The sequence below is a fragment of the Physella acuta genome, unplaced genomic scaffold, assembly GCF_028476545.2.
Source record: "Physella acuta isolate Inbredline_101_S28 unplaced genomic scaffold, ASM2847654v3 ptg001662l, whole genome shotgun sequence".
NCBI lineage: Eukaryota > Metazoa > Mollusca > Gastropoda > Physidae > Physella > Physella acuta.
In genome coordinates, this window is record NW_026733175.1 from 113,806 (window position 1) to 125,164 (window position 11,359).

Below are 11,359 nucleotides of genomic sequence, written 5' to 3' on the forward strand. Positions count from 1 at the left end.
TGAGCATAGGCAAACAAGCCTAAATAATAACATATTGTCAGTTGCGTAAGGGGTCGTCGATAAATGACATCACACTCGTAGAGGGGAGTCCATAATTTTGTGACGGTGTGTGATGAGGGGGAAGTTCAGATGGTGTGACGTCACACTTTTGCATTATAGAAAAGGAATGTTAGAAAACGAATTTTAGCCGTTAATTTGCGTTTTAGAAAACTGCTTTAATAAATTGTAATAGGAATTCATTAACCCCCCCCCCCCCCATCTCCCTGGTCGGGAATGTTAATTTAAAACTTAAAAGACTTTTTAACTCTAATTGATCGTTAATTTAACTGTCAAAAAGCATTTTTCTTCTATTTATTGTGCACCTTTTTGTCTTGGGTGTCACTCCCAATCGGTTTCACCCGGTGTGGTTCTCGCCCCGCCTCGCGACGCCTCTGATAATCCCCGTGATCAGGTTTCTTTCAGACATTATTCTCCGAGGGGCTAATTGAAACCTTCTGGGTAACCACTTTTAAAGTTTTCCGCGGGGGTGGGGGGGGGTCCATTTTTATAATATAATTTATATAATGAGATATTCTTTCTATTTCGTCCGGGGCGGTAGACGAGCTAGAGGGGAAGCAGAGTTTCTTCCAGGCATCTCTTAGGGGGGGGGGGGGCTAAGAAAATCTACCGCCCCCCGAACGAAATGGAATTTATATAGAAAAAATATCTTTTAACAATAGCTGCCCTCCACTTGGAAATTAACATCGCTTTAACATCGCCTATAACACCAGGCCTACATATTGTATATATAGCTATATAGTGACACCAAGGCAAAAAACAGCAAAATATATAGAGAAGAAATTGGAGGGGGGGGGTGCAAATCGAAATCTTGAGGAGGTGCAAATCGAAAAGTTTGTCCCCGGGCGCCTCTGGTACATTGACACAGAAAAGTCAAACCACCATAAAATAACGTCAATATTTAAAGAGCTCTGTAAACAACGAGTCTTTTTAAAACCTAGACAACACCTTTGATTCAGTTTCTAACAATTTTTAAAATGCAAAAGTGTGTTGACACACTTTTAAAACATCACTCTCCCACATCACGCATCGTCACACTTTCTTCATTTAAGGACGCGCCCTCCATTTGCTAGAGACGTGCTGCCTATTCCGGCGCCCGGGGCGAACGGTCATTTTACGCCCCCTCCCATTTCTATTTATAGCTAATCCTGTCTGTGAAAAAGCGCCCCCCTCCCCGTTGGAAAGCTTTGTGTCGCTTTTTACCAGTTACTATCCCGTAACATTTTCTAGTTTGGTAAAGCATTGTAGTCGCTTATTTTCGTAACTTAAAATGAGCTTCTACCCCTTTTGGCGATCCTTGCTAGACTAAGTTACAGAAATACCCCGGGCCTAAAGGGGGGGGGGGGCTAAGTAAAATCCTTGAGACATTGTATACTTCGTCCAGATTTAGCTTGTTATTTTAATGTACGAAACTATTTTGGCTTTACTTGTCGAACAGCAAAGCGCACCTAAAATTTGTGGGAATTCTGCTAGTAATAATGTGGAAAGCTATTGGTTGGCGCCAACTATGAAGCTTCCGTAACTATTATTGTGTTTTGTGTAAATTTGTCCAACCCTCACAAAGATTTCCTTCTTCTGTTAATTTTTGCCAGTACAATGGAAAAATTAGCAGAAAACCAGCCTCCTACTAAAAAACTTAAGCAAGGTAAATAGATCTAGATATAGATCTATATATCTAAACCTTTTTATTTTAATATAGATCTACTTTAAAAATGATTAGGCCTAGAATCTAGATCTAGATCTAGCTTAGATTGGCTTAGTAACTTACTAAGTCCTAAGTTAGTACAGGCCCTCTACTAATGAAAATCTTGTTTATGAAAATGAAATGTTTATGCCATAAACTTTATGGAATTATGAGATCTCTGCTTTGCTTACTGCTTAGTTGTTGTACAATGTACATTATTACTAAATTCTAGATCTAGGCCTATGGCTATGTCAGAGTATGTCTATTAAGAACAATTAGATTTTAGATCTAAAAATCTAGTTAAACTCTGTTAAACTAGTATTCGCAGGCTTATACAATAAAAAAAAAATAAGCCTATGTATTTCTAGATAAGTTATTTATTATCTAGATCTAGACCTATTTTGATAGTGCTGCCAAGTGCGTGTCGGCCTAAGACTTTATTAGGCTTAATTTTAAACTAGATCTATGCTTACTTTCAGTTGGTTTGGCCTAATAATTCTATTTAGGCCTATATTTTAATAATTGTCGGGCTTCAATGTTTCTTATACTTATAGGCGTTTCCCCCACTCCTGGAAGTACATTTTAAAAAAACACCTGATCATAATATTAGCCTATATAATAATCAAACCACAAGCCTAATGTATGTTAATATTTAATTTTCAGCAATACTGCCCTTTTTTAAGACCGCCATGGTAGCAAAGGATCCTGTCAAAATAAATCCAATAGGTCAAGGTAAAAAGAGACGGAACTCTAATTCACTGGAATCACCTACCAAATCTGGAAAGACTATTATTAAACCTCTGGCTGCCCTTGGAAATGCTGAGTCACCAAATTCTAAAGCCTCCAAGATCAGAAAAATATCATTTGGAGATGATAATGGTAATGAAGTCAGTTCTAGCTCTGAGGCAGAAGCAGCTGTGGGGAAAGCTGCTAATGGTAAATGCTGCTTATTGGATAGGTTTGTGAAGATCCTTCCTCCAGATACACACCAGGAAATTTCTTCCACTAATGAAGGACTTGAAATGTCAGTGGAGGTTGAAGCACCTAGTGAAAATCAAAATGACAGTTCAGAAGAAAAAAGCTCAAATGCAGCATTGGATTCTTCAATCTTGCAAGACGATTGCATAATAATTGATGATGATTCTGCTAATACAGTGATCTCGGATAAAAAAGTTAGTATCGAATGTAGTGAAACTCAAGAGGCTTCTCCCTCTGAAGATCTAGTGAAGAAACCTACCAGTATTGTTAATAAAAAGGGGAAAAGCCCTGTCCAGAAAAGTCAGGGGGCTAAGAAATCACCAGGTTCAGCTGGTAAATCTAAAGGTGGTAAAAAGTGTGCAATTAAAGAAGTATCTCAGTCTGTTGTACCCACTGATAAAGAAAATCCTAATCAAAATGATACAGTTGAGGCTGAGGACGATAATTTGGACCAATCTGTTAACAACTCATTTAGCTCAGAAATTTGTTCAACACCTTTCAAAGATTGTGATCAGTCCTTATCTGAGACTGAAGGAACACCAGGATCTTCTATACTTAAAACACCTAAAACACCAATGAGCTCTGCTAAAAGGAGAAAGGTAAACAAAAAATTGTTCAAATTTGTTTAGCTAAGGCCTAATTCTTGAATAATTAAATGACATGGTTTGAAATATTTTGAAAATTGCTAATTATATTTGGAAGCGTGTAACTTGAAAATTTTAACATTTTGTATATTCACCAAAAACTTATTTGATAAAAAAAAATTATTTCAATTGCTTTAATAAAAAAAATATTTAATTAACATAATTTCATTAAAAGCCAATCTATATTATTGTGCACATGAATCAGCTCCATGCTTTTTCTCACCATATTGCTTACTATACCTGATGATCTATTAAAAGACTCATTAGGATTTCTTTTGGCTCCCAGTGGCCCCAGTGGAGCTCAGGGCAGAGATGGCACTTCACGGTTTAACTAGGATTGGTTACTAGCTTTTTTAAAATGCCAGTTTAGCACCCCACTCTTTCTCTTGCCCTGTCCGGTGTTGTTACTATTAACCTTATCACCCCAACTTCCTTTCTTGTATTTCTTTCTCAACTGGTGATTATTCATATACCTCTCCTATGCTTAGATTTGGAATTTTAAATGGTCCATGAATTTTCAAGGTATTAGTTACCTGTTTGTGCCCTGGAACTTATTGTCCACCACAACCTTATTTAAATTTCCTGTATTATAGTTCAATTTAAGCTTTGGTATTTTTTATCTTTTAGGCATTTGCTTGTTTTGTGTTTGTTTCAAGTTTTTGGAGCTGTGTTTGATGTGCAGTTATTTCATTTGTTTTAAAATTTTTCACTACAGATTGATTCAACCAAAAAAGCTGAAAAAGAAAAAATTAAAGCAGAAAGGGAAAAAGAGCGGCTGGAAAAAAAAAGAAAATTGGAGGAAGAAAAAGCAGAAAAGGAAAGAATTAGACTGGAGAAAAAAGTAAGACTTAATTAAAATTACACTCCATTATAAAAAAAAACAGAACTGGTTGTCTGAAGTATATTAATTTTATATTTCAATAATTTTTAAATTTTTATTAGGAGGCAAAAGAAAGAGAAAAGCAAGAGTTGAAGGAAAAATTAGAAAAAGAAAAACAGGAAAAGGAAAAAGCCAAGGAAGAAGAGCGTAAAAGGAAAGAAGATGAGAGATTAAAAAAAGAAGAAGATAAAAAGAAACGTCAAGCTGCTTTAGAGTAAGTATTTGAAATATTATGTTAAAATTAGAGCGACTAAAGTAGTGCTGAAATTGATTTTTGTACTACTTACATTACCCAGTGCTAAGAATGAAGAGAAAAAAAAGAAAGAAGAAGAAAGAAAGCAAAAAGAAGAGGAAAAGATCAGAGAGGAAGAAGAAAAGGTGAGGAACAGCATGAGAATGTAGCGAGGAACTGATTTTTAGTCTAATAATAATATTTTGGTGTTTATTTGACACATAGGTTAATTATTAGGCTTTGGCCTGTGAACTTGAATTAGAGTTCATCACCTTTTCCCCATTGGTGCTCTGGACATACAGGGCCACCATCACAGACATTTCTTTCCATTTTAGCTTTATTGCTAGTCCTCCAGCCTACAAGACTTTGCCAGTTGTTTTCTGCTGTCTCTTATCTCCCTAGACCGTTCTTGTCTTTTTTCCTTTGCTACAACTTATTCAGCACCATTGCTGTGATTTCATCTGGCGTATCCATTGGTATCTTCTTCTTTCAGTTACAAAAGAAATAATTTAAAATTTGGTTGTTTTATGTTTAGAACTAATATTTTACAGTACTGTACAACTTTTTAAGTTCTATTTTTACAAATATTTTGATAGAGAAAGAAAGAAGAGAAAACAAAGCAAGTTTTCCAAAAGTTTTTTATCAAGCCAAAAGACACTCCATCTAAACAAGTGGTATGTTTAATTTTTTTCTTTTATTTAACTGTTTTCGTAATGTATAATTATGTGTTTTCACTATATATAATAATTTTTACTGATAAATTAAAATTTTTTCCCCTAGTCACCAAAGCCTGCTCCAGGATTCTTTATACCCTTTGAGGTGAAAAAAGACATGCACCTAGCACCTGCAGTTAGAGGAGATGCTCTAACAGAGGAGAAAAAGACAAATCTTGATCAAATTATTAACAGCACTGAGGTACATCCACAACCATTCAACTGTTTATGTAATTTTAAATTGCATTTCACTTTGAACAGTGAATGAATGAAAGCTATGTAACATTTCAGAGCTGTGTAAAGACATATCTGCAGCAGTTAAAATGTAAAGAAATAATACCCAAAAGAACTGGGAGAATATTGCGCAAGTAAGTTTAATAATTTTGTTTGGTTGATCAACCATTTATATTCTACTTGACTACTATTCTACTTGACTTGATTGTTAGTGTTAATTATAAAATAATATAGAGCATATTATAAAAGTAGGGTAAATTAGGTTTATTAATTTTCTCTATGCTTTTATTCAACTAAAAAATGTAATTTACACCAAATCTTCCTCCCTGAGGTTGTATCAGCATTATCTATTTGATTTCTGATATAGTCTCATCATATTTTTTAGAAATCCTCAGCCAGCTGAAGATGTTGAAATTATTCATGATTCTGAAGCACTTAAAAAAGCTCTGCATCAGGTAAAATTACTTCAGTTTCACACTGATTATCGCCCACCTTATTATGGTACATGGAGGAAACAGCCAAAACTTAATCCAAGGAACCCATGGAAAAAAGATGAGGTAACTAGTGTGATTTTAAATTAATATTAAAAATTGCTGTTAAATTACAATGAATTTTTCATTTGACTTTTAAAAAATTTTTCTTTTAAAAGTATGATTTATTTATTTACAGTCCTTGTTCGACTATGAAGTTGACAGTGATGATGAATGGGAAGAAGAGGAACCAGGAGAAAGTTTGTCTTGTTCTGATGTAAGTTTTATATCTTGTATTAACAATGCATTGTCTATGTTTGTAAGCTTTATTTTTAGCGCAAGTTATTCTTATTTAAATGTAATGTTTTTAATAGATGTGTTTTCAAACTTTCCTCATGATTTTTTTTATTTTTGTAGGGAGAAGAAGAAAAGGGAGAGGATGTTGATGAGGATGAAGATGATGGATGGATGGTCCCACATGGTTATCTATCAGAAGATGAAGGCTGTAATGAAGATGATGAGGTTTGTTGCATTTATATAGTTAGATTTAACCAATCATACAGCAATCAAAATTACCTCTTACAGTTTTGAATTCCTTTTTCTAATGAGATCTGTTTCTTTAATTTTATGCAACACTTTTCATAAAGCAATTTCATTTGTTTCAGTCTTTCAATAGTAATATTTTTTCATTTAATTGTTCAGATCACTCCAGAGAAGTTGAAGCTTCAACAGCTTGCTAAAGCAAAAGCTTGGGAAGATGAACAAAAGAGGAAACTTCAAGTAGCACCACTTATCACAGTTGGCTGTTTCTTTCAGCACTGGCCAAGTGCTTCTATGTCTGGGGATGTTAGGCTCTTGTATGAATTTAAGGTAAACCATCTTAAATCTGCTTAATGCATTTTAATCAGATTTAATGTGTACTATCACAGATATTTGTGCAGTTCTATCAATTTGAAATTATTATGGTTTTCCTTTATTTATTTTAAAACATTCTCCTACCTGTTCCTATTGTTATATGCATTATTTAAATCTATATATTTTTTTATTAGATATAGAAGAGTTTAAATTAATTTTTGAAGGAAGTAGAAAATGAGTTTATCGTACTGCTATAGTTATAAACTTTAATACACTTAAGGCTGTCGTGCTTGCTGCTAGTACTCCCATCCCAACTAGTCTAAGTGGCTCTATAGAACCAGAAAAAGAAGAAACAGCAACAGAAGGAGTCACAACCACACCACTAGCCAAAGGATTTAAAACTAAAGCTGTTCCAGATGAAGGTTCGTGCATATGAACACGTCTAAATAATATCTTACTACGTTTATGATCATTAATATACATTAAGAAAAGATACTTTCAGATTTTAATACATTTTTTTACTCTCTTCAGCAATGCCATATCTGATTCGTTTGGTTCACGGCAATGTATCTGGAATAAAAAGATTAATCAGAGAATTCCGTGTTTTCTGGTTGAAGCAGACTAATGAATCACTTTCTCAGTCTGATGCTCCAGCTCAAAATGAGAAAGTAGATGAAAGTGTTCAAGATTGTGATACTTCAATTCTTAATGAATCTGTCAATGAAGTCTGTAATCCGGGTGATGGTGAGGAGAAAGGTTCCTCTAAATCTGGGGAAGATGATAAAAAGCTGGATGAAGGCTATGGCTGTAGTATATCTAAGCGTCAACTTGACTTGAAAATTACAAAAATGGCTGTGCGAGAAAAACGAGAAGGGTTTAAAAGAATATGCTGGTATGTCCATGATCACATTTTGAGCCAGTTTAATATGTCTGATATTAAATTGCCCAACTCATGGGTTTACGTCTCTTCATCTGCTCCCAAAGCAGCTACACCTAACATTAATAAATCTGTCATTAAGAATGAAACTGAAACCACAGAGGCTGAAAAACTGGAAGAAACTCCTATAAAGGCTACACCAAAAGATCAAAGATCTATTATGGACTTCACACTTACAAAGGAAGAACTTCTTAAAAACCAGCCCTCTAAACCTGCTGAAATAACTCCAGCTAAAGCTAATTTGGTTTCACAAGAAACTCCAAAAGAAAATAAAAAACCCAACAGCCAAAGATCTATAATGGAATTTGCCAAAAAAGCAAACAGTAGCCATAACAAGGGCAAATCATTACCAAACAAAGCCAATGATTTGACCAATCTTAATGTTTCAACAATTGAAGTTATCAATGTTGATTCAAACTCCTCATCTGATGTCATCTGCATTGATCAATATGCTAAAGACTCATCAACAGCTCATAATTCTTTAGACACACCCACTTTGTCATCTTCCACTATCAATTCTACTGAACAGATGGAAGTAGACCAACAGCCATTATAAACATCACTTAATTGGATCAAGTTTAATATTTAAATATATATGGAAATAGCTAATTAAAGATTTTCATTAACCTGTAATTATTTCATGAGTGTGCTTGTATTATGAATAGACTTGTAAATTGTTAGAGAGAAATGGTTTTTTTAGTGGGTAAATGAGTTTAATTGTAGTGATTGATTTTTAAAAAAAAAATGTTGTGTAGTGAATTTGTAATAGATCTCAAACATTTTATAGTTGACCATTTTTGTCTTGTTCGAAACTCATAAAGAAATACAAATGTAAATAGTGTTATGATGAAGAAAGTTAGGAACAGTAAAAGTGCTTTGGTTTTTTAAGAGCTTTTTCTGCCAAAAAAAAAGAAAAATTACATCTGTAGTCAAATAGACTAAGCTTTAAGGAATGTGGTAGGGATATTTATTTTAGAAATTTAAATACTTTGGTGTGAGAAAATTCTTTTCATTGTTTTACAAAATCCTGGTAATTGTGTTGACTATTCAATCATTAAAAATATGATAATTACATGGCTTTGCTGTGAAATAGAAATAAAATGTAAATAAAATGTAAATAGCTAACATGTACTCCTTACAAATAACTCCCACAAATATGCTTACTCAAAACAAGAAAACTTCCATTGACCAAACTACTCTTATTTGTCCAAAACAACACTTACAGTGGTATCTCAAACAACAAATTAAAATTCATTTTGAACATTTTTCATGTCAAGGTGCTTTTATCTCTAAGTAATATCCCCATTGAAATCACTTGAAATATCATTTATCTTTTCCAGCCCCCAAATAAGTCATTTTTTTTGAATAAGCAAAAATATTTTTATGAAAGATATTATAAAACTAAGTGAATAAAAAAAAAAGGAATTTAAATTTTTTTGAAACTTTGACAATCAGTTGACTAAGCTTATAGAAGATGCTGGTAGAGGGGATAGGCGTTGGAGCTTCACTAATTTTACTAAATTTACTAAACATACTAGGCTCCATTTATTCACCTTTTACTCTTAAAATTACGTTATCCCTTAACTGAACGTAAATGCTTTTGTTTTATTACTTTCACTTCATTTTCATCTGTGCTTTTCTCTTGAATGGTAGTGGTAATTGCCTTTTGACCAAGTTCTCCACACTTTCACCAAGAGGTTTAAACTCAGAATATTGCAGAAATTATTTAGGCAGGTGTCATTAAATTACTTTTTCAAGCATGACCAGGTAGAATTTTTCTTTTCCATGACTGGTGAAACCTGCTTATCAGCTTCCTTGTATCAGAAATTTTACCCCTATTTTAAGGCTAAATAATAACTCAAAAAAATCTTTAATATTGGGGCATTTGTACATTGAGGTACCATGAACACCTTTTGCTACACACTCATGTAAATACTGTTGGAAATGTCTATTTAAGTGTTTTTAGATACTGTAAATTGTTATGCTGTGACATTAAAAAATATTAATTTTAATCATTGTTAAAAATTAACATAATTTACCAATAGAAGAGTATGATAGATAGTTGCTTCCCATTTAGCTTCAAGTTGTATGGAAATGCACTGTTGTGTTAAATGGACTTTAACTACTACAATATAACTTCTAATTTCTCCCAGTATGAAAGAGACGTTGAAGATATTTTATACATTATTTTCTTAAAATGTTATATGTTGTCCTCATTGTCATTAAATTATAATTAAACATTTTGATTATATGGTGCCAATTTTTAATTTCAGTTTGTTTCAACTCTTCACCTTTCCTATAAATTTAAATCCCTTTTCAAGGAACTTGAAAGAATTTTGCTCAAACATTTCCAAAATTTCAGATTTAAATTAAATTTAAAACTATTTTTACAAATGTGTCTCATTTGCGCAAATTTTACAAGTATAAAGAAATTTACAATTTTTTTAGATTCATTCAACACAATGAAAAGCTATGATCATCTGCATTGATATAACAATTTGCAGAATTACTTTTAAAAAGGTGCGAAAATATATTCCTTTAAACGTTTAAGAATTTAAATATTGAAATTACGTAAATATATAAGAGCATGGTTACAATTAATGCTGCTGCACAAATGCAATCTATGTTGTCCGAAAACACCAGATATCTTCATAAAATATGATACAAAATACTTTTTATATTAGCATACATGGCCTATACACATATATAACACTTAATAACAGTGTTGAATGGTAGAACATTTAACTGCTAACCCAAAAGTCTTAGTTCGAATCCAGGTTTAAGTCCACCTGATTCACCAGATTATATATATCTATATAATTCTCACCATGGAGACCATAGAAAACACCACGCAGCTTAGCCACCACCCTCATCCCCACCTGTCAGGTGAGCTGTGGTTCACCCGGAATCGTAGTGCCGGGTTAGTGACGACTATTAGGGGCAGATAATTTAGTATTAAACGATTTGAAATGAAGGGGAGGTAACAATTTCTGATTGATCTTTGTCTGTAAACGGCTGCTTTCACTGGACGGGAGGGGGGGGGGGGGGGGGGGGGGGTAGTGTTGAATTAACAAATTATGAATTGCTAATAAGCAGAAAATAAAACAACTAGATGGCGGCGTATACTACGTCGCGGGTCAGCTCGTATATATATTACTTGAATCACCTTTTTATGGGAAATGATAGATAGTTGTTTATTACAACATTAAACATGTAGTAGTTCTTTAGATAAGAGTATCACTCAGCCTAACACAATTCACTTCTTTCAAAGGGTTTTATCATGTTATTTTAGTTATTGAACTAGTCTGGGTAATTTGTTAAAAATCACGAATTATTTAAAACAACCATTTTTTATTTTATTTTTAGTAATTGCTCGTGTTTTTCAGTAATGCAAGTTTTGCTCGATTTTAAGGAAACTTTTCTGGCTATTGCAAAAATGTGTTGCCGGTTTGGATAAATGTATTGTTGTTTCTTAAGAGGCATATCAGACTAAAAATGTGTTCATAAGCTTTTCAAAACAATCAACCTTATTATCTTCTAAAACTTGTAATAAACTTAACTTTTATCAATTTTAATATAAAAATACCAATTTAATTTATTGAGTTTTCAAAATATTAATTAAAATTACAGTCATTCTTCAAAGTGAAATTGTATTATTTTATCACACACACAGTT

At 33.2% G+C, this 11,359-nt stretch overlaps 1 protein-coding gene across 1 annotated transcript; it reads left to right on the forward strand.

Moving 5' to 3' along the window:
• The first annotated feature begins 1,513 nt into the window (after positions 1-1,513).
• LOC131929694 (chromatin assembly factor 1 subunit A) lies at positions 1,514-8,610 on the forward strand. The gene is made up of 14 exons (XM_059286033.1): positions 1,514-1,702; positions 2,405-3,318; positions 4,079-4,204; positions 4,306-4,457; positions 4,540-4,621; positions 5,072-5,149; positions 5,256-5,390; positions 5,480-5,556; positions 5,808-5,979; positions 6,092-6,169; positions 6,310-6,414; positions 6,595-6,762; positions 7,028-7,169; positions 7,279-8,610. The coding sequence occupies exons 1-14, from the start codon at positions 1,654-1,656 to the stop codon at positions 8,238-8,240; spliced, it is 3,240 nt and encodes a 1,079-aa protein (XP_059142016.1). The 5' UTR covers positions 1,514-1,653; the 3' UTR covers positions 8,241-8,610.
• Positions 8,611-11,359: the final 2,749 nt, after the last annotated feature.

Excerpts from the sequence above, each read along its gene's own strand:
- LOC131929694 (XM_059286033.1), top strand. The coding sequence starts at position 1,654 with ATGGAAAAATTAGCAGAAAACCAGCCTCCTACTAAAAAACTTAAGCAA. Across the intron at positions 4,458-4,539 it reads AAACGTCAAGCTGCTTTAGA|TGCTAAGAATGAAGAGAAAA; the intron begins GTAAGTATTTGA and ends TACATTACCCAG. Across the intron at positions 6,415-6,594 it reads GCTGTAATGAAGATGATGAG|ATCACTCCAGAGAAGTTGAA; the intron begins GTTTGTTGCATT and ends TTAATTGTTCAG.